This window comes from Pithys albifrons, chromosome 2 (genome assembly GCF_047495875.1).
Source record: "Pithys albifrons albifrons isolate INPA30051 chromosome 2, PitAlb_v1, whole genome shotgun sequence".
In the NCBI taxonomy this organism is placed as follows: Eukaryota; Metazoa; Chordata; class Aves; order Passeriformes; family Thamnophilidae; genus Pithys; species Pithys albifrons.
This window is the reverse complement of record NC_092459.1, coordinates 98,839,503-98,862,886: the sequence shown is the minus strand read 5'-3', so window position 1 is coordinate 98,862,886 and position 23,384 is coordinate 98,839,503. Positions and strand designations below refer to the sequence as shown.

Here is a 23,384-nt window from a genome sequence, read left to right as displayed (position 1 = left end):
AGCCAGGTTCTCATTCTGGACACCAAAGTAATGGCTTAATTTCAGTGATTGTCTGCAATGTACAAGAGCAATAACTGAGACAAGCTGATATTTCAGTGGATATAAATAGTTGGATTTAAAAAGCTTTATCTCCTTCCAGTGCTGAAATCTTGTGATTGGTGTGTTTCCAGTTCTTTGAAGTCTAAGCAGAGTCGGGATTATTGTCAGGTTGCTGGACAGTCAAGGAGCCACAGCAAAACAGATGAAGGTTAAAAACCAGAAATTTTAAATAACTGTTTCCTGAGACTCAGAGAAGGTCCATAGTTACAGAGTATTCTCAGCTGTCATGTTATGCTGGTGGTTGTACTGGGAGCACTGACTTCTTCCTGAGCTAGATCCTGTGAGTACATGGTGATATGTGGGAAGACTGGAAAGAGTTTTGGATGAGTGGAGTTGTCCCTAAATGTGAGATACTCCCTGCAGCTTCTCTTTCTGCTTGGTTGTGATCAAAGTTACCTTGTTCTGGTTGTAGATGAGCAAAGTTATGGAAGTGTCATACTCAAGCACAGGCTGAATGCAGTGTGTACAAGCATGGTACACCTGCATGCACAGCTGATGGGAAGGGCTTGCCCATGAATTCTTCACCAGAGGAGAAAGTAGGCAGAAGTCTTTAAGTTTAATGTCGGCTGAGACCAAAGCCACAAAAATCAATTGGTTAAGTAGAGGGTTATCACAGAATATCGCAGTTGACATCAGGTTGTGCTGGTGCCTTAAATGAATTTTTTCTCCTTCACTCTTGCTGAATTGCTTCTCATTTGAACCCTGAATATATGCCTGGATTTGTGGGTAACAGCAATATCTCTGTAAAACTTTTGGTCCTGAAATTGCTTTTTCCTATGGTTAACTGCTACCTTAACAAGGTTGCATTTTATGACCCCTGTTCAGTTTTATGAAACCAGACCCAAGTTTGGTGCATTTTAAAAGCTGGACAAAAGGGTAGTTAGTGATTGAAAACTGTTCACTTGTGTCTTGTAAAGGGGGAGAGATTATCAAGTTCTGTGTATACATAGCATATCTCATATTTCTGTTATCCATATTTCTGGGTGAAGGATTTCCTAACCAATTTAAAATAAAAAGTAGGGATTAGATTTGTGAGTGCTTTCAGGGTCATGAGAAATGTACAGAGGGGAGGGTTCAGTTACATGACGTGTGAAACACCAAAGAGGCAGCCCGGAGGGTTTCTCTCCTGCCAAGTAGTAAACTTCAGAGGGAAAAAGGGAGAGAGAATGTAAGCAAACCTCAGTGAACGCTGAGCTTCGTGGCTGGCAATTAATAAGATGGAGAAGATGAATGAACCATACTATGAAGAAATCCAGGATTTCTGTACATTTGACCTCAAGAAACCTACACTGAAGGAAGCGAATGTTTGGCCAAAGGCTGGAAGGAGCAGCAGCAGCTCTGGCGTTTCCTTTTTTTGCTCACATGTCTGTCTTTGCCTCTTCTTGTTGTGCCTGACAGGCAGTCTGCTGGGGCATCCTCAGTGTCTGGATTATGGGCCGCCTTTCCAACCCCCTTTTCATTTGGAGTTCTGCTCTGCCTATGAAAATTTTGGCTGCTGTGACCAGGAGAAAGACAACAGCATTGCAGCAAAATACTGGGACATCATGGATTACATTGATGCCCGGGGGCATAAGCTGTGTGGAACATATATCAAAGATATCCTGTGTCAGGTAGGGCAGAAAAATAATATATGTATCCTGTGCTTTGGACTGCTGTGGTGTCAGTTGTGGTTCTGGTAGCCTCATAACTAGCTGTGTTGCTGTGAAGGGAGGTGTGGGAGCAGGAGGAAGGTGGGCTGACAGGGTAATGGCACCTAATCCTCAGCATGCATTTTGCAAAGTGCTTGTTGTGTGAGGTGCATCACTGTGGAATCTGGCAATACATAGTGACATTTGCTAACACTAATAGTTTATATAAGCACTGCCCAGTGCAGATGATGATGGGAATCCTGCTGCTCTGCTGATTTTCTCATAAAGGAGGAGAGAATTACAGATCAATATTTATTTTCTGCTTGCAGCTACTAGGTGTTGGATTACAAATTCTACACAATCAAATGGGAATTACAGGCAAAGCGTTTGGATCTCTGCACTGCATGAAGGACGTGTTTTGATTGTGTTCCTGCTGAGGATGCTCCAAATGGTGTGGTTGTTAAAGTAGAACAAAATTTAGTAGGCAGTGGTTTCAAAGAGCTGCTGCAAGGTCCTGAGGCTGCAGTCACAGCATTTTCATCAGTGCTGTCTCCACACTGCCCACTGGCTCTTGGAAACAGGCATTGTGCAGGGAGGAAAGACCAAAGGCATTGTTCTGCCTGAGCTCCTCTGCATCCCCATAATTACAGGGCAGAACCCACCTGCCTTTTTTAACAACTGGTAGTCACGCAAAGCTGGACTCATTGCATGTCAAAACTCAAAGCAGCCAAAAGACACACTTGATCTTTCTAAGAATGTGTAAAACTCTTATAGTTAATATTTCCTTAGCTCTAAAATATTTTTGGTGTATCAAAATGTTTCCACTCTTTTTGGATGCTGGCAAGATTCTTAAATCTTATTGGGGTAAGCAACACATGCTTTCAGCACTAGGGGTGAAAAAAGCAGCATCAAGGTGGTTTGTCATTTTAAAGCTGGTAAACCAGAAATGTTACAGGTCATAGCAGAACCACAAGTGTTGACGTTACGAAGATTTTTCTACATGTTTCAGGTAGAAGAAGAGCGCTATAAAAATGACTATTGCTTCTTTGAATGCTCATTCTGCAGGTCATAATGTAATTTTGTATTTGTTCTAAGTATATTTTTTAAAAAAAACCCAAAGACTACCCATATTTATTAGTTATAAGCTATTACTCTTTTTCTGTCTTTTAGAGTAAGATTATGTTATGTGTTGCTTTTCCTGGTCAAATTGGTGACAACTATGGAAACAATTGTGGGTTCTTTACCAAATACTATTTGGCTGTTGAACTAGTGAAAGAGTGAAGATCTACCAAATGGTTTTGCTTTAGGAAGTCACTTTTCTGGAAATTGTTGCTGATCTCATGTGGAAGGGATGGAAGACTATAGCATCTCCATTCTACCACCTCCACAGTATCCTGATAATTTGTAGTCACTACCTGTGAAATGTACACTACTTATGTACTTACTGCCATATCAAATATGAAAAAGCAGATGCAGTTATGTGATCAGCATGTAATTGTGCCAAGTGCTTTTTTCTGCTCTGTACTGCAGGACTTCAGATAAACTACTGGTATTGGTAAGAAGTGCTTTTATTGATATTATCCATATGGAACTTATGATAATAGTCTCAAGCAGTGGTAGACAAAACAATAGCATTAGCTTTTGTCTTTAGAACAAGACAGATTGCAAGAAAGTGATGTAGGTTCTTATGGATAAACCCAAATAGTGGCCACTCTAACTTAGCAAACCCAGCATTATTTCACATTTTCAGATGAGATCAGAGCAGTAACTGTGTGTTATAACAAAGCAGCTCTTTCAGTCGTGTTCCTTCAGTGCCAAAACCAGCAGACTGTAAAAACCAGACAACATACCAGGTGTGGCAATGAGGGGTGTGCTGAGCATTACATGGAGGAAGCTTGTTTTGGCAAAGGCAGCAGTTCTTATTGGTCCTGCAGAGCCCAAGAAGGATGCCATGGAGTGACTCTTACCTTGGCAGTGGGGCTGTGTGTTTCTTAACACATCGATGATTAAATGGGGGTGTGTTCTGGATCATAGATTTTCTGCTGTCACTCTAAACCAGATTAATTTCTCTTAAAAAGGCTAGAAGAGGCATCTAAAGCAATGTGGCTTTCCTCGTAGAGCTGTTTCAGTTTGGATCTGGCAAGATCTGGTTCTATTTTAGTTAGCTACACTTGTTCTTAGATACTTAGTCTGACCCTCAGCTGAGTTGTTCTAGGATTTATCTTAAAAACTGAATATGAAACTCTGAAAGCTGGCTGAAATGTTCTTAAAGAGGTGTTGTGCAAGTTGCATGGCTAGAAAATTCCCTGAATGCAACACTGTGTGTGCTAGAGCAGCTCTTTAGCTGATGGCTGAGAAGATGCTTCTCTGTTCAGAAAACTGCTACAGGAGAGGCTTAAAAAACCCAAGAAGGCCAATTAAGCCTTGTTGAAGCTGAAAGCTGTGATATAAGCATGGAATGGGAGCTAATGCAGGAAAAGCAACAAATGTTTTTGTCCTAGTTCAGCAGATGGGATCAGTTTATCACTGTGGGTGTGACCAAAGCTGTGTGTTCTAAATCCTCTCTGCCATTTCCCATGAACTGTTAACAATGGACCATTTGCAGTAGCTGCCCAGGTGCACCAGACCCCTCAGACTGTGAGCTGGGTGTGAAAGATGCCTGTGAGATAAGAGCTGTGATAACTTCCTTCCAGGAAGTCATTAGCACCTCCACACCTAGCCTGAGCTGTCATGTCTGTTAATGGGCCATCAATGATTCCAAAATACCCCATGACTCACAGAGTGAGATCCCCCATTGTGTAATTCCCCGCACTGAGGGAGATACTGGGCAGTCCCACGTGGACCTGAGGGGTTACGATTTTGGGGATTTTGGGACTTGGTACCCCTTTTGTCAGATCCAGAGGAGGACCAGAACCTCGACTGGAGGAGACCACCACTCTTGACCAGACCGCAATGATCATCTGCACCAACAGGTTTTTCACTTCCTTTTACTTTGGACTCAGAAGAACCATGTAAGGCTCAGCACAGGGGCCAACAAACCCCATTGTGTTTGTGCCCCAGGGGGCTGGGTTATACTTCTGGGTTTTGTGCGTTAAAACCAATTTCTCTTCGTGCCATTGCATTTATTGTAATATTGTTATTAAATTGTAACTCTGATTTGTAATCTCTTTTGTGTTGTGTTCCTTTCTCCTGCCAGTTTACCTTTAAACACAGCACAGTTTAAAACAGCACAGTTTTAATGCGAGGTCTGACTTTATTTCTGAATGTCCACTCTTTGGAGAAACTTACAAAACAGCAGAGAAGCATCAATGTGATCTTAGCAGTTTCTGCGTCTTTGGTTCTATTTAAGTAGTGAGATCAATTTTCCTGCATGCTTGAGTGAAATGAAAACAGACAATCAATGGTGACTGCAAGGCCACCTAGTCCTGGGAGTTTACATAAACCCTGAGGAATGGCTTCCCTCTTTTGTTATGGGTCTATGTGCTGCAGGCGTTGTTTTGCCAGACACACACTAGTGGGAAGCCCAACAGCTGGAAAAGCATGTCAGCTGCACAGGGGCTACGTGTATTTTGGATGAACTGTAGGAGACCTTTGTGCTGCAGCCTGTTGGCAGAACAGAGCTGAGGAAGCTCAGGGGCTGTGAGAATATGTCTTGTTTCAGAGGATGCTGGGTTTTTCTGTTCTCATGTTGCTGGTGTGGGGTCTGCTGGAATCTGTTTCCACTTATTTGAGAGAAATTAAAAGTATTTTCAAAGGTGTTAGTGAAGTAATCATTTCAGAATAGAACTGGGATGAGCTTTAGTGCTCTGCAAACGACTTGTGCACAATGGAACCATGAGCCAGCTGCAGCCACATGCTAGTGGGAATGAGGGAAATCGAGGACTGGAAATGCAGGTTAGGCTCTGTCAACTCTCCCACACCTTTCCTTGGGGACACCTTATAAGGCTGTCACCTCTCGCTGCCTCTAGTCACTTGAGATCAGCACCATATTTTGTGAAAACTATGACAACTAAAAACTCAACCTCTTTGGGAGTGCCCACACAAGTGTGTAATGGTGAAAACAGAGAGGGTGAGCAATGGCTAATGGACTCCATAAGCATCAGATGAGGAACATGCCAGCCAAATGTTGCTAAGAGCCTGCACCAAAGTTGCTCTCCTTCAGGAAGGTGAGAACAGAAAGGCAAGGACACTTACCTGAAGCTTTGACTTTTGTGGATGGCTCTCAGGGTCTGGTGATGCCCTTCCCTGTTATGGAAAGACCTTAGACATGGGGAAAATGGTGTGATTCTGCCAAGTAGGGATGGGGTCCAGCTGCAAGGGCAGCCCTGCGGGACTTGGCTTCCCTTTGAAGGCTGGAGACTTCTGATTTGGGAAGAGGAAGAGGTTTCTTACTGATGTAATGCAGAAGCAACAGAAACCACCTCATTCTGTGCAGCTTAGTAACCAAATGGTAGCAATGGAAAGTGAGAAACTTATTATACATCCAAGAACTGAAAGGGCTTTACTACTTACAAGTTATACCTGTTCTTATTATGGCCAAAAGCCCTCTGGGTCTTCTGTGAGCAAAGGAAAGAGCTTGCTGTGTCAAATTTGGAATTTGGGACTGTAGTCTTCACATTAAATATCCTGAAAAGGCTTCTCCTTGCACCAAAAAAAACACAAACACACAAACAAAAACCAAACAACCAAAACAGTGTTTGTATAAGTGCCCAGATTTCTAAAATTAATTTGGGTTAATGAAGCAAACTTGTTTAATGAGGAATTAAAATTGCTAATATAGGAGTTCTTTATTCTTCCACTGTCTATGTACTTACCTTCCATATGTGCCCAATAGATCTGGATAGATTGTTTTGGACTGATGTCATGAAAACCAATAAAATACTATTTCTGCAGAATTTAGTCTCTTTTGTTTTAAATTCTGCAGCTTTGTGCTGATTAAAATAGTGGTGGGATTTTAATGGCAATATTTTATGGAAGTTCTGTCCCAGAATTTTCACAAGATGAGGAGTTAAAATTTAAGTACAAATTCAAACACAATGCCTGATTTCCAGAATTTAACCTGTATTTTGCACAGATTGAAAGCATAGAAATTTTTGAAGGAACGTAATTTAAATACATACCACTTGAAAATATTGCCTGCAGTCTTTTTTTCCTAATGATCACATCTAGACTCAATGATATCTACAAGAATTGCATAAGAGGATATTTACTTATCTGAATCAGCTTTAAATCTCAACTGTAATCTGCTTCAGTAATACTATGCATGCAGAAAAATAACTGGAGTTGTACAGCATCAGACCAGGGATTAATTTAGCCTGTATATTTAATCAGTGTACACTTTGACATCTGCAATTTCTTCTGGCAGAGTTTCGCCTCCTTTTTTTTTTAAACCTGGCTCCTATTACCTTTATCTGATGCTCTCTCATTTCATTTCTGGGGGAAAGTGTAAATATCACAAGTGACTTCTCTATGTCACTTGTGATGTTTACAGACCTCTGTTAAGCTGTTGTCCTGCTCTGATTACCTCTCTGCAAGACTGTTCAATCCAGTCATAGTGAGTGGAGAATCCACAGCCACCACATTGTACTTCTGTTGGGAAGAATTTAGATGCAGCTGATTGTGCTTCAATAAAGGAAATTACTAATGATCTCTAAATCCATTTTGGCCATATTCTGAGTGAATTTCTACTACTCCACATCAAAGATGACTCTTTATGTTCTCTGCATTACTAATGTTTCATTTTATTAACTAGTTTTCTTCCACGGAGATGTCTTGGCTTCTCCCAAATGCATGTACACAGCCACATATTTAGTTTCTTTTACTTTCTAGGAATGCTCTCCGTATGCTGCACATCTCTATGATGCAGAAAACCCTCGGACACCTCTAAGAAGCCTCCCAGGGCTCTGTTTTGACTACTGTTCTGAGTTCCATTTCAACTGCCGCTCTGCCATCAGCCTGCTGACAAGCGACCAGCACATCCAGGAGTGCTGCGAGACGAACAGAACACACTTTTGCAACCTCCTCCGCCTGCATGACGATGACTACTGCTTCCCCAACGTGCTGAAGAACACGGCCCTCAGCCGCAGCCTGGGCTCTGTGGTGGAGGACAGTGGGGGCTGCATCCAGCTCTGCCTGAGAGAGGTTGCCAATGGCCTACGAAACCCGGTGCTTGTGGTGCATCCCAGTGACCGCACCCACCGCCTGTTCGTGGCTGAGCAGGTGGGCATCGTCTGGGTCTACCTGCCCGATGGCAGCCGGCTGGAGGAGCCCTTTCTGGATATTAGAAGTATAGTGCTGGCTACACCATGGCTAGGGGATGAGAGAGGCTTTCTGGGGATGGCTTTCCACCCCAAGTATAAGTACAACGGGAAGTTTTATATCTATTACTCATACATGGATAAGAACCGAGTGGAAAAGATCAGGATCAGTGAAATGAAGGTTTTGGCATCTGATGCCAACAAAGCTGATCTACGCTCTGAAAGGTAAAGTTCGAGTTGAATGCTACTGTAGGCCACAACGAGAAATCATTTTTCTCTGTCCAATGCCCGGTATTAATTCAGGCTGAGGGGTGAATGGATTGAGAGCAGCCCTGCCAGGAAGAACTTGGAGGTGCTGGTGGATGAGAGGTTGGGCCTGAGCTGGCAAGGTGCACTTGCAGCCCAGAAAGCCAACCACGTTCTGGGCTGCATCTAAAGCAGTGTGGCCAGCAGGCTGAGGGAGGTGATTTTGCCATTTTACTCTGCTCTCATGAGACCCCACCTGCAGTGTTGCATCTAGCTATGGAGTCCCCAGCACGGGAAGGACACTGGCCTGTTGGAGCGAGTCCAGAGGAGGCGCATCAAGATAATTAGAGGGATGGACCACCTGTCCTATGAGAAAAGGCTGGGAGAATTGGGATTGTTCATCTTGGAAAAGTGAAGGTTTTAGAGTGACCTAATTACGGCGTTCCAGTACCTGGAGGGAGTCTGCAAGAAAGATGGAGAGAGGCCATTTACAAAAGAATAGAGTGACAGGACAAGGGGGAGTGGATTCAAACTGAAAGAGAGTAGCTTTTTATTAGATATTAGGAAGAAATTCTTTACTGTGATAGTGGTGAGGCACTGGCACAGGTTGCCCAGAGAAGTTGTGGGTGTACCATCCCTGCCAATGTTCAAGGCTGGATTGGATGAAGCTCTGAGCAACCTGATCTCATGCAAGGTGTCCCTGCCCACAGCAAAGGGGCTGGAACTAGATGATCTTCAAGGTTCCTTCCAATTAAAACCATTCTATAATTCTTTCCACTTGCAGAACCTGCACATTCACAGTCACCCTGACTCAGGTGTGTGACAGGCCTATTGTGAAACTACCAGAGACAGGTTGGCTCAAGGTCACACAGTAAACCAAAATGGAATTGAAAAACAGGACCCAGGATCTAGGCTTCCAGGTCATCTTCTCTCTCCATTATATATTCTTGTCTTCTACAGAGCAGTAGCAGTCCTAGGCCTATTATGGAATTAACATCTGCCCTATGTGTTTTGTACTGCAGGAGAAGAGGGATACTTTGCTACAGTCCTATATGTTCCTTTTATCTGTCATGTGTGCACCTAACCTGTTCCCTGCTAAGAATAAGAGCTAAGTCTCAATTATGGAGAATTTTTTAATAATAGTTTCTTTTTCTCTAGAATTTCACAGTCACCCTAAGATGCTCCTGAAGCCCTCAGGACTCACCAACTGCTTTTCACATAAGAAAGCAGAACCCACTTGCCACAATCAAAGTTAAAAGGGCAACAAGTGTTCCCTGCAGAGGAACACATTCTGTATTTGCATCTGTGTTTTCAGAAGAGCTGTGGACTCCTGTGCTCATGATGGTGGGTGAGCTCTGTAGAACAGGAGGTGCTAGTGCAGTGCAGGCCAAAGCAGGAGTGCTGCTTGGCTCATGAGAGAAGTGTTTCCTTGACGGATGCCACACCGAAAGGAGCTCTGCTGTCTGGCAGGAAGGCAGCCTGGTGCTGCAGGCTCACAGGAAATGGGATGCCACCCAGCAATGTATTTTGACAAAGCTGGCACATCTGTACAATCCTGTTTTCTTCTGGAGGAGCGGTGATGCAATATTTCTGCAGCCTTCCAAATGTTCCGTCCTTTCTAATACCTACATCTGAACTTATTTATCTTTCTTTTTAAGGATTCTTCTGGAGCTTGAGGAACCAGCTGCAAACCATAATGGTGGGCAGGTCCTCTTTGGTGTGGATGGCTATATGTATCTGTTCACAGGGGATGGAGGGAAAGCTGGAGACCCTTTTGGAAAATTTGGGAATGCTCAGAACAAGTAAGTTGGAAGGCAGGTGAAGGCTTTGAGCTTGTTCACCAAGATACAAGGTTTGAAAGTGAGGCAATGTGGAAGAAGAAAGTAAAAGTGCTTCCTAAAAGTGCTTTTGCATCTGCAAGTCTGTCTGATGCAGTATTAAAAAAAAATAAAATTACATTTTGAAAGCCAAGTTGTTTAGAGAAGAGAGAATCTTTTGACTTGAGAAGGTTGCAAGACATACCAGCCATTGGTTAGTTTATTTTGGGCAGATAACTTTTTCTTTGAAAAGGGGGAAGAGGAAGAGTGTTTGTGTTTTCAGTTGGCTCTCATGCTGGGGTTTCTTTTTCTTTCATTCTCCTTAGGAGTACTTTGTTGGGGAAAGTCTTGAGGATTGACGTGGATGGAAAAAGTCCTGACAGAAAGCCTTACCGCATCCCTCCTGATAATCCATTTGTGTCTGATCCCAAGGTCCACCCTGAGGTTTATGCTTATGGGATCAGGAACATGTGGCGCTGTGCAGTTGACAGAGGGGACCCTGTCACAAAAAAGGGCAGAGGGAGGATATTCTGTGGGGATGTCGGGCAGAACAGGTTTGAAGAAATTGACCTCATTGTTAAAGGAGGAAACTATGGCTGGAGAGCAAAGGAGGGATTTGAATGCTATGACACAAAGCTTTGCCACAATTCATCTTTGGGTAAGAAAGGTTTTCTTATAGAATATTATTTTATTGTATGTGTATATTTAGTGGGCTAAAGCACTGTTTTTCAACTGAAGCTGGATAATCCAGTGTTGTGTGTTAAATGGAGATTGTTTACTTAAGAGCAGAAATCCCCTCTCCCCAGCCCTGCAGCACTGGTATGAAAAGATGCTCTGCTTTTCAGGGAATTCCTTGCCACACACTGCACGTGAGAAGGTGTTTAAGTTCAAAGCCTGTGCCTTTTGTAGATAGAGTTTTCCCAGTGAAGTCGGCAAAACAGTGGATTTGGCTTAAGTAGAAAAGTGATACTCTGTTTTCTCTCTGGGCCATGACTGTGGTTAAGGAGAGTGGACCAGGCTGATGCTGAGACCCTGAGACAACTCCTGTAGCAGAGGCACTGTGTCCCAGCAAGCAGGGTGCTGCAGTAGAATGCTCAAAAGCTATTCTCTGGGTCTGACTGTGGCTGTTATGGACAAACTCAATTCTTGCCTTTAAAAAAGAATAGAAATTGGTGGTCTTTGTAAAGCTCTTTGCAAAGCATGGTACAAGAACTGGGTATTATTATGATGCTCCTTAGGCTGAGACATGAAGACACCTGGTCTCAAGTTCACGTAGGTGTTTTTGAAACATTTGTGTGAGTAGCCAAGCGCAGAGTGTGCATTGTTGCACAAGTGCAATGCAAGTGCATTGTGCATTTCTCCTCTGCTATGCTAGTACCCACATAGCTCTCAAGTTTTTTCTTGAGTTGTTTTTTTAACGGCCCAGGCCTCCCTTGAAAACAAAACTGAATTGGATGTTGCTGTTACTCTATGGTTTTTAATGAATTGCATTTGTGATCTTTCTCCTCATCATTAAGGACAAGCTACTTCAGCCAGGGGAAAAAAGTGAGGACAGGACTAAAATTTTGTGGGATTTGATAGTTCAACATGGGAAAGGGCTGGACTCAATTTTAGCATTGCCAGAGACAAAATCTTTATTTTATTAAAGTCTCATGACACAAAATGGCTGTAGCACACTCAGTCATGTTCTGTGCCTAGAATGTCAGGTAACCTACGAAGATGTTAACTTGCAATTGCTTGATCTTATTCCCTTCTCTAAAAATACTAATATTGGTGAAGATGATCCCCACTAAAATGATTGGTGCAGTCACAAACCTGTAAGACACTTCCTGCAGGCTGATACCTTTGTGTGTTGCTCTCTTAATACAAAGAATCTTGGTTCTATGTGTTACGGAAGCTCATCACAACTAAGGACATGGAGAGCTCCTTAAAGCCCCTGGGTCTGTTCTGTCCTAGAGTAAATTACTGAATTCCTACTGAAATTTCACTGTGCGCTTTGTTGGTCTGTATTGGTCCTTCTTTTAATTTTACCTGTCAGTGTCATTGAGCAATTGGTTTTTGATGCTCTCTGAAGGTAAATTTTCTCACCTTTTAATTCTCTGTGTTTAACAGGTGACATTCTTCCAATATTTGCATATGGCCGCAATGTGGGGAAGTCAGTTACTGGAGGTTATGTCTACAGAGGATGTGAATCGCCCAACTTGAATGGCCTTTATATTTTTGGTGATTTCATGAATGGGTGAGACTAATTGTTTTCTCTGAGACTCCCATTCTGTGCCATTATCTGGGCAAGTAAGTGTATTGGAGCATCCCAAAACCTTTTGAGCTGGAGTAAATGAGAATGTCAGATGTCGGTATATTAGATTAAGTGCCCTGTTTACAGATTTTTTTTTTAATCTAAACTGACTCCAGTTTAAAATCCTTAGAGTAGGTTTGCTTTTGTTCAGGTCTATTTTTCCAAAAGTCAGCCAACAGTCAGGGTTCTCACTGACTTTTTTATTTTCAGTAATGCATGAATTTTGACAGGAATTAATTTTGATAATGGAAACATAAAACAGAGGATTTTATTTTTCATCTAGTCGACTTATGGCTTTGCAGGAAGATGAGAAGACAAATAAGTGGAAGAAGCAGGATATCTGCATCGGCAGCACAACAGCTTGTGCCTTCCCTGGAATGATCAATTCTTACAGCAAATTCATCATCTCCTTTGCTGAGGACGAAGCAGGTCGGTATCATGCTAGGCATATCTTCATTGGAAACTGTACTGTCAGTTCTCTGTTGTAGGGAAAATGTGTAAATTATGTGTTTCCTCACATGTTACTGAAGAGCAGGCACTGCAGAGGTTTGTGGCTGTCTCAACACAGCTGAGAGGGTTGGTCTTTGGTTCAGAGAGGTCTCCTGCTCTGTGAGGCTGTTGCAGATTGGCTTGATGGAGAGCTCAGGAGACAGATCCTCTTGTGAAATATTTCAGGTTCTCTAAGAAGTTTGAGCTCCTGTTTGAGCTTGACTTCTTACAGCTTATCTGAATTTTCCCTACTTCCTTAGTATAAATTCCTCAATCTTATTCAAAACAACAGCACTTCATGCTGTGGATTATAGACCAAGGCTTTATTTAGGGATCAGGAAAGTCACTAATTTTAAAATTTAGTGTAAATGTCTCAGCACATGGGGTATTATTAAGGTCACAATGACCAGATCTCTGACCAAGTATCAATTAATATTTTGTGCACTTTGCTACAGTCTCCTGACACAGGTATGTGATACAAAATGCAGCTGTGAGTTTTTGGAGAACACAGGTGTGCTTTCGTGAGCTTTGATGCTTCACCATTCAGCAGAAAAGAGATTTGTTTGCAATGAAAAGATCCTACATCATCTGGGTTGCATATTCTGTCAAAGCTGCAGGAAGATGCAGGCTTTGTGTAAAACACATATAATTTTTAACTGTTCTAACATGTGGAGTGAGTGGATGTTAAAAGTCTCTTCTCCTGGTGGTTCTCTTAGAAAACAACATGGTGGTGTCTTTCACAGCTACCATACAGAAATAAGAAGCTTCTGTCTTCCATGGATTAGCCAATTTAGCTCTTGTTGGATTTGGGTTTTTTATTTTTAATGACTGAGGTGGCTAAATATTTCTTGTGTGGTCTTCCCCTCTATTTGTAGCTTCTGGCTGCTTCTTCAGTACAGACATGTTTTAAAAAATACATATTTATACAGAGGGAAATTAACCTTTTAGAGAGCCACAGACTCTCCAAAAGGTGATGAAGGTCCTGCTTAGGCATTCTGCCTGATCAAGAGCTGCTGGTTCTGTGTGGAACCTGCTGCAGTCAAGCAATCATTTGGTGTCTCTGGGAGCCCACCTGCACAGATCAGGGTGAGACCAAAGTCCACTTCTTGGACATAAGGCCTGACTGAGGGGGTAACTGAAGGGGTTTTCTTCTCTGACCACAGGAGTTAGTGAAAAGCCAGAAAAGGGAGATTCAGCTTAGGCACTTGAATGTAAGACCAGTTTTGTTTTTTCATTTCCATTTAGGTGAGCTGTATTTTATGTCTACTTCTTATCCCAGTGCCTATGCACCACATGGATCACTCTACAAGCTTATTGATCCTGCAAGGTTTGTAGTTCAAGATGTTTTTCCATGACAAATTCTTCTATAATCACCATACACTCTCCAGCTATCACAGTAAAAGGACGCTAAGTACTACTGATACGTAATCTCACTGACATCCACATTGAGTCCTTGGTTTTTTGCTCACCCGCTGTACATCTGGTGCAACTTGAAACAGTTTTAGTGAATTTAGTCCTTGCTGGTTATATCTGTGCACAGAGAAATAGGAAATAGAGTTCAAATACCTTGAAAGATCTGAGAGAAGTAAGGATTAGAAGAATATCATATCTGAAGTGCAGCACAGTGATGTTTTAAAAATGACAGTCCAAATCCTTCAGAGTCATTACATCAAATATCTACCATGCAATTTAATATAAATAAATAAATGTCACTCTGCAGTTTAGTTTTTCATCATGAAGATGAGTGAAAGCTGGTGGTTCATGCAGTGTTCAAATAATAACTGGAGCCTCAACCTGAGTTTTTCCAAGCAAAATGTTTTTCCCCATTAAGTAGTTATCCTTGCTAAAGTCTTTTTAAAATAATAAGCACACTTATGTAATTTTTTTCCCTCCCAATATTTTGGATCTTGCTAAAAAGCATTAAATGAGTTTCAAATCACCCTATAAAGTAGATACAGTACAAGTGTGTCCATGCTGTTGCAGAGACCTTGGACATTAAGAAAATAAAGAAACCAAGTTATGTTTTCTTGTGAAGTTAAATCCAAAGCTAGATAGTACTGTACCAAGGTGATTGGAATAGGAACTTCTGAGTCTTTTACTTGCTGCAACTGCTTGAGGAGACTCCTGCCTTTAATGCTTATTGTTTGCCAGGAAGGTTTTGAACTGTGTTAACTGTGGCTGACCAAAATATAATATTTTCAACTAAAAAAATATATGTACTTGTGAGCTTACAGAAACATCAAGAAATAAGCATGCAGTGTTTCACAAAACAAAATAAAAAACTCTTTAGTCTCTATGCCACTTCCTAACAAGCCAGGTAAATCCTGCACTTTTGAAGCTTCATGTCCCTCACTTCTAGAGCTCAACCAAGCAGTTTTCCCTTGGCTCTTTGGAATTTATCTTCGCATTTTTCAGTTCCCCTTGTTTACCTTAGCCCGGATGCTGCTCTGTCAGCTTTGCCCTTGTCTGTTTGCTTAAGCACGTTGCAGGCTTGTCCAGGGTGTGCTCCTCTGGAGCCTGAGGGTGCTTGCTCCTGGAGAAGAGAGTCCTAACACCTCCAGCTCCGGGGCTGTTCTCTGGCCTGTGCCTGATTTTATCATGAGTGGAGATTTTTCCTTTCTCCTTTGCATTTTACTGCTGCTTATAGGATTCTTTCATTTCTGTCTCACTGGGATAACCGGCTCCTCTGACGGGTGCAGTCCCAGTCTGTCCAGCCAGGCACTCCCTGCCTCCTGCGGACACGTCAGCCAGCACTCTGCCAAGGGCAGCAAGCCACACAAATGCCTGCTTCAAAACACTGCCAGGGCCACTGCCATACACCCCATGGCAACTCAAACTTCCCTAGGAACCTGCCAGGAAAACTGATGGCAGCAGTGCTGTTTGTATCCACTTCAGCTTCTCTCTCTGGCAGCTAACTCTTGGAGACAGCAGAGTGGTGCCTGGATTGGCACCAAATTCCTTCACTCAGGAGCACAGAGAAAACAAGTTAGGAAGTGATTTAAAAATTAGAGAGGAGGAAGGGTCCTCCCCTTGTCCCAAATCCCCACAAGCAATGCCAACAACCCTGCTGTTTTTTGGTTTTTTTTGGTTGTTTTTTTTTTTTTAATTGAAATGGTATAGAGAAAATGCTTGGCTCTTCTCACTGTCTGAGGGAGAATGCTAATTACAAGAAAATGTGATGCCTTAGGTCATGCTTTGCTGTGGTCTGCTCTGTCAAGCATGCCAAATTGGAAGAACCTGTTCTTATTTGTCCTACAGCAGTTCCCTTAGTGGGTAATGGAAAACACAGGTGTGTTGTGGTTCTTTGTACCCCTCTTCCTGTCATTTAATATGCAACAGCTTTACCTTGGGGCAAATGTGCTTGATGGTGGTGTTTTTTGGGGTTCTTTTGGTACTTTTGTACTGTGGGAAATTGTCAGGGAACATCAGGAGAAGAACATGGACACATTTTCCTTGCAGTTCTTGCTCCCTCACTCTTATCCTGTTCCTTTCCTTTCTCACTCCTCTCCCTGCAGCCTATGTTGTGTCTGAAACAGCTCCCTTTGCACATCACACTGATGATTGTGGGGCTGTGTGGGAATATTCTGTTGCATGTACAGAGATCCCTGTGCTGCTGCACTGTGAGTGGGGTCAGAGAACTGTCATCGACAAGCCCTGTGTGCACGAATGAGACTCCACCATTTCCAGGTGGGATGCACAAGCCAGTAGTGGTGAGGACTGCCCTGATTGTCTGAAATTCAACACATCCACCCACCAGGCTTCTAGAAACAGTGTTGTGCTGTGCCTGCATCAGCGGGCATGTGTGGCTGACCGCACCTCATCAGCACTCTTCAGTTCAGTGATGGGAAGCAAGTTCACACAGGCAGGCCAGCATCCCACACACAAACCAGCCAACCAACTAGCTATAGATGTTGGATAAAGACAGGCCAGACTGTTTGATGGTAGAAAGTTGACAAGAAGAGTGGTAGAAGAGAACTTGCACCCTTCCAGCTGCTATTGGAACAGGGATTTTATGGCTTGCAGCCCTATGTTAAGCTTTTGAATTCCACCTGTTTCACTCCAGGTGTCTAAAGTGCTTTCATTCCTCTTCCACCAGAGGCAAATGACAATGGCTTGATGTGTGCTTATGGAATAAAAAAAGTTCCCTAATAATCTCTGACATCTGCATATGGTTTTCTGTTTTGCAAGGAGAGCTCCACCAGGGAAGTGTAAATACAAGCCTGTTCCAGTGAAAACGAAGAGTAAGCGGATACCATTTGTTCCACGTGCAAGTAAGTTGTCAGGCTTTGATTTTACTGAGAAGCAAAACATATAGCCATATTTCAGGGATGTAATTGGAATCTTTAGCAGCCTTAAAAACTAAAACACTGAGCAGCACCAATCTGGAAGTTTGGTTATCACATTCAATGTGTGCTTCTGCCATCTGCTAGATGCCATGCTTTTTCTTAATCCCAATCTCTGATTTTTGTTCCCAAAATGTTGCCAAGTCATAGGGTAAATGGGCATCACAAGGGAACTGATGGTTCTGATTCAGGCATTGGATTAGGCCTGGGAAGTTCTGAGCACCTCTGTCTGACTCTGTGGCAAGCTCCTTCAACCAAATAATCCCCTCTCTGTACATTTAGAGGAGTCAATCTTACTTCCACCTGGCCACCTTCTGTCTTAAAGTCTCATGCAAGGAGAGAAGGAGTTAGATCTTGAATAGAAATGGTGTTTAGCAAGTTATCTTTTCTGGCATTTTCAGATATTAGTGTAATATGAAAAAATTGTGTTGCTAAGTCTGCCAAAGAAGTGTGCAAGGTTTCATCATACTCTCTGTGGAAGTAACTTTCCTTAAATAAAGATTCATAATTTCTAAAACTAAACACACCATAGGTCTTTTAATGGAATAAGAGAGGTTTATAGTGTGCATTTCTTCTTTCAGAATGTCAGCTTTTTTTCTTAACTGTAGCTCTACTGGAAGTTTCTATCAGCTGTACCTTTGAATTAGCCTTTTGCCTTAAAGCAGGAATGCTGAACCATGTTAATTACTTTCCTCAGAGACTGTCCTTGAGCTGCTTAATGAACATTCAACAACCAAACTTCCAAAAAAATCTTCTACCCTTACTGCAGCCCTTCCAACAGTTTCTTCTAAGAAAGCAAAAAGGACCAAAATAAAAGCATCAACTTCATCTGGTAAAGACAGACAGGGAATCAAAGCTGAGGCTAAACCTCACCAGCCAAGGCAGGGAGAGAAGGTTGCACACAGCTCCAGAACTACACCAGCACCACCTTTGCCAAAAAGGAAGAGCTCCCACCTAGCCCGACATAAGAAGGTTCTTCCAAAGAAAGCAGCACTAGCTAAAGGAGAACTGGAGAAGAGGAGGAAGAAGAAAGTTTTGAAACTCAGTGATGCACTACAATAAGCAAGTCACTCATAAGATGGTGAAATAAATAGTGACCAAATAAAAAAGAATTTGACTGACTTGTTATGCCAGTGTTCCCAGGTGTGCCTCTGCTCCTGGCAGTGTTAGCAGTCTCTATATGTGTTTTATTAAAGCTAAACAGCAGTAGCCTCCTAATGTTAACTTTCTTTGCAAATCCTCCTGTGATGTCCTTTTCTAACATAAGTCATTATGAGAGTCTCTAATGAACTGGTAAGATTGGGCTGTGTAGGACTGTCTAATAAATTCCAGCACCTCCAAATTTTGGGACTTTCATTTTTAATAAAAGGATGTGAAATAGACATGTCAATAACCACACATCTCTTTCTCTCTTTTTTTTTTGTCCTTAAACTGAAATGCAGTGAAAAGTATCCTTCAAGAGTAGCTGTCTTTCAGACAACGAAATTAGATTTTGTTTTCTTTTTAAAGGAAGGCCACCAAGATGCTCGTAGGGCTGGAGCACCCCTTACGAGTACAGACAGAGAACTGGGGTTGTTCAGCCTGGAGAGGAGATGACTCCAGGGAGACCCTACAGCAGCCTTCTAAGCCCGTAACGGAATCCCACAGGAAAGATGGAGAGGGAGATTTTACAAAGGCCAGGAGTGTAAGGAGAAGGCGGAATGGCTTTAAACCGGCAGAGGGGAGTAGCCGAGCGACGCTCGGACACCCGTTACATGTGAGCAATGAGGTGAAACCAGCCCGTGGCTTCCGAAGCACCCACGGCGAACACTGCGCACTAACAACCCCCAGAAGTCCAGTTCCAGACAAGTGCATTTATTTGGGAAGCGCAGTCAGGGCCGGAGTTGCGCTCCCGCCCCGGGGGCCGCCGAGCTCATAACGTCATTTTGCAGTTCCAAACGTCACGTTTGTCTCCCACCGCCACCTCCTGGGGACACCGCATCGGGATGCATAAAGCATTGCCCTGCTGCCGCGGCGGGGAGCGACCCCAAGTTCCCCACTCGGTCGGGGAGGAGATGGAATTACAGAAGGGGAAAAAAAATACTGCAGGCCCCAGCGAGGATCGAACTCGCGACCCCTGGTTTACAAGACCAGTGCTCTAACCACTGAGCTATGGAGCCACCTATCAGTTCCACGCTTGCCGACAGCTCCTGTCCTGCTTCCAGGCCGCCTCCCCGCGCTCCCGATGGATTCCGGGGCGCCTCCAGCCGCAGGGTCAGGGTGGGCACCACCCACCCTGCCTCCCGAACCCTGCCCTCCTCCCCGGTGTCCGCCCACCGGAGCGGTGGCAGTGCCGCCGCTGGGGCTTCCAAGGCTCCTGGCCCCTTGGAGCTGTCTGGGGGCGCTGAGCCGGGCCCTAGAGCCTCCTCTCACGCGTGTTCTCCACGGGAAAAGCTGCCCACGGCAGGAGTGTGAATCCCGCTCCCACCACACCCCTACGGCACTGCCCGTAGGGGCCGCGCCCCTTCCCCCCTTATCAGTGGGCGGGCGCACCTGCTGCAAAAAGAGAGGGAAAAATCGCCGTGGTGCCGGGGGTGTTTCGGGAGCACACTGAGGCTCATGGGAGGGTTTGCTCCTAGGACTGATGCCGCGTTCTCCCAGTGCTGTGGAGGGGGCAGTGCCTCCCTGGTGGAAGGTTTGGGGAGGTAAGGCTGCACAGCACGTGGTTTCGTGCAGAATGGGGAGAAGCAGTTTAAGTAAATAATAATAAGCTCACTGTTGTAAGTCTTCTGAGGTTTTGTGAAATAGCTGTTGCAGAAATACTGGTTAATCTCTCTTGCAAATAAACCACAAGTCTAGTTTGAATGGGGTGTGAGCCCAACAGCGCGATAGGCGTTGTGCAGCCTTCATTTCCCTCTTGATTTTTACTGAGCAAGGAATCTTGAAGCCCTTTGAGGATTTTCTCCTTTTCCTTGCATAAAAGAGCCAGTCTGACACATGCAGACCTGCTCAATGAAAGTTTAGGTGAAGGTGAAATGATAAGCCGTGGAGAGGAAATTGGGAGACACCACTACGGGGTAATAAATCTGAGCAGTTTAGCTGCACACTGCATCATGTTCTAGAAAAGCAGACGTGATTTGCTGGGTGCAAGCCTCAAACTGTGTGTGACCATAAGCAAAACTCTTTGAAATGAGAATAGACAGAGAACGCTGCATTAAGGAGTTAAAGACCTTTCATCCATCCCACACTCCACAAATCATGAACTAGGTCAACTTCCTCTTTTTTCCCCCCCCTTTAGTTTTTATTTCACCTTCTCTTTAAATGGATATGATCTCTGTGGACAAGCTAGACCAGTTCTGGTGAAATATGTCCTGTTGTTTATGTAAGACACTAAAATTACTTGGAAATATCTGCTTTTGACCTCTAATGTGGCAGCTGATAAATCCGTTGGTTGCTTTCCCCCCCTCTTCTTTGAAGATAGTGACTCTAAAGAGTTGGTAAAGCTCTTCCAAAGAAAGCTAAAATGTCTGTGGTGAGTGTTCTGAGAATGCCTCAGGGAACTTAAATATAAGCATCACTTGTTTTATAACCTTAAAGTAGGCAGGAGCAGAACTGTCTTACACTTTTCATGCTATTAGACAAATCTATCTTCATCGGTCTAACACATCTGAACAGCAGAGTAAGATGTATTGTGAGAACAGAACAATGTTGAAGTCTTTTGTGATAGCCTGGCTACCTGCCACCACTCGGCTTTTTAACTTAGGTGCAAATGTGTTACTGTTGTTATTTCTGTGCTTCCAGAGTTTGCTGCCTGCTCAGAGCTCACTGCAAGGCGGGCTACACCTCAAATACTGCGTAACAAGGCAGTCTTTCTTAGTCAAACACCCTGGGTGGGATTCAGGACCTGTGATGGTGGTACCACGCTATCAGTAAGCCCTCTGACTTCTCTTTGTAATGGAAATGAGGAAATGAGACACTTCTGGGATGTAATTCATCTCACCTGAAGGTAAACCTCTGTAGTAAGTCATCTGAGTCATGGCCTAGAGGTGTCTGTTTCTCACTTGGCTGTGAAGGCGGCCCATGCTGCCGATTTCAGCTGTTCAGAGAGACACATCTCGCTGGGTGTGCCAGATTTGTACTACTCTGCTAAGAGCGCAGCTACCCTGCTGAGCCCTGGAGGGGCAGGGACGCGACAGCTGCTTTGTCTGACGGGCACAGCAGCCCTGCAGAGCTCCTGTCTGCGAGCTGCTAATGCTCTTGGCCAGCCCATCCACTCAGTCTCGTTTGCACAGGAATAACCTTTAGTTTAATTTAACACCGGTTCGATATAGACATTTAAACTAGAATAACTGTAGTTGGAAAATTTCCCTCAGAGGACCAAGGAATTTTCAGGGAGATGGCAAGATAAATCATACGTCTGAAGAAGACTGATTCTTTCTTCAGCTAGACACGCAGATTAAGCATTCAGGTGATAAATGTCTATCCAGTCTGCTGTTCATGGCTGCTGAAAGCCACTAGGTGGAACCTAAGGACCGTGTCAAAAGATGAGGAAAATACTTTAAACAAACTTCAAATGCTGAGAAGTGAATTTTTACCACAAAGGTTTTTAAGAAAGATCTGTAGGATGACTTATCTTTAAAGATGTGCCACGTGTGTGAAGATGCACGTTTATATGTGTTCTGTAAAATTTCTGCTGATTTACAATAAGATTAAACTTGTGTTGTGTGTGTCCCCTTGCTTAAACCAGGACTTTCCCAAGCATGGGTTCTATTCATCTGGTTCAGTGAATTAATACTGAAAGCAGGGGAGTGTTAATACTAGTAGCAGCTATTTGGTAAAAGCTCTTTTAAAGAAAGCGGGCAGGCCCTCTGCAAACTGCCTGGCTGGTATGACACACTTGGCTTTTGCTTTCCTATCAGAGAGTTTTGTAAGAGATGCTCCCATGGCAGGAAGGAAGGCAGGATGGTTTTGGGAGCAGCACACAGAAAAGTTTCCCCTTGCTGAGAGAAGCTGCAAAGAAAGAGTGGGGTTTGAATGATATATTCTAGACCTACACCAAGCCCAAGCATCTAGCTAGAAAATAGGGTGCTAATGTAAGAACAGGTGTAGTTGTGCTCAGGCTAGACCAAGGCTGTTATTAAAGAATGACTTATTTGCTCCTGATTCGTCTTTAACAGCCCCACTGAACAAATATGTGTTTAACTGATTGTGAAGCTGGTGTCAGTCCACAGATGTTCCTGTGAGTCTATGTCTGTCTCGTTAAGTGCGGTGAGATAATCTCATGCATATTCCATATGATCTTATTGCCATATCTTGCATTCAAATGCTGACAGGAGAAGTGAACCAAGGGAATGACTCTTCAGATAGCTGATTCATGAATTATCCCTGGAAATTCTCTTATACTACTGTATTCTCATTTGTAAATTCCTTTGCCCAGCTTGCCACCCAATTCCCTGCTGAGTTCAGTCAGCCCCTGTTTTGCAGGGTTTGGTTCTTTGTTGGACAAACCAGCTACCCATTTTGGGCTGCAATAGTATGAAATAAATAGCAGGAAATGTTTTCTCTGCAGACATGGTGTGTCTCCTAACAGGTTGTCATGGCTTGCCTACCTTTGTCTTTATCGCATCGGATTTTCTGTGTCCCGAGGGAAGCCTAGTGCACCTGGGACTACCTCATCAGATGTACAGATCAGCAAAACTGGCATGCTTGCCTTTCTTTGTTAACTTCTGTGAAAAAGGAATTGCAACACAGCTTCAGTCTTCTTGTGAAATGAGCTGTTCTGTGGGTTTTAATGGTTTGACAGGTTCAGCACTGTTGGCTTTGTTTCTTAAAGTAACCAAAAGATATATGAGTTTAATGTGTTCATTTTAATTGGCAAGTGCCGATGGATTATTTTGGCTTGTGCAAATGCACAGGTTTGTGAGTAATATGTTTTTAAAATCAAGGGAACATTTTCTGCTGAGTTTGGGTGGCTTTTGGAGGTGGTCCTTGGGGTATTTTAGGTACGGAAGGATCTCAACATATGGTGGAGGCTCACTTTCTCTACTTCCTGTGAAGCTTTATGTCCTGTTTGATTGAGATGTGCTTTAGGAAACTCCCTGTGGTTTTGCAGTTATGACCCAATCAATTCTTTTAAGAATTATTGTTCTTCAAATTACACAGGAATGATCTACTTGTCTTTGAAACACTGGATACAAAACATGAGCTAGAACTAGATAAAAAAAAAATCA

General features: G+C 43.4%; 1 protein-coding gene and 1 non-coding gene across 2 annotated transcripts; one reads left to right on the top strand and one right to left on the bottom strand.

Moving 5' to 3' along the window:
• Positions 1-1,261: 1,261 nt before the first annotated feature.
• HHIPL2 (HHIP like 2) lies at positions 1,262-18,237 on the top strand. The gene is made up of 9 exons (XM_071581949.1): positions 1,262-1,709; positions 7,557-8,209; positions 9,889-10,032; positions 10,374-10,705; positions 12,160-12,286; positions 12,627-12,772; positions 14,078-14,159; positions 17,021-17,103; positions 17,873-18,237. The coding sequence occupies exons 1-9, from the start codon at positions 1,317-1,319 to the stop codon at positions 18,235-18,237; spliced, it is 2,325 nt and encodes a 774-aa protein (XP_071438050.1). The 5' UTR covers positions 1,262-1,316.
• Positions 18,238-19,261: 1,024 nt separating this feature from the next.
• Positions 19,262-19,334, bottom strand: TRNAT-UGU (transfer RNA threonine (anticodon UGU)). Its single transcript has one exon. It is a non-coding gene; the product is annotated as a tRNA-Thr (tRNA).
• Positions 19,335-23,384: the final 4,050 nt, after the last annotated feature.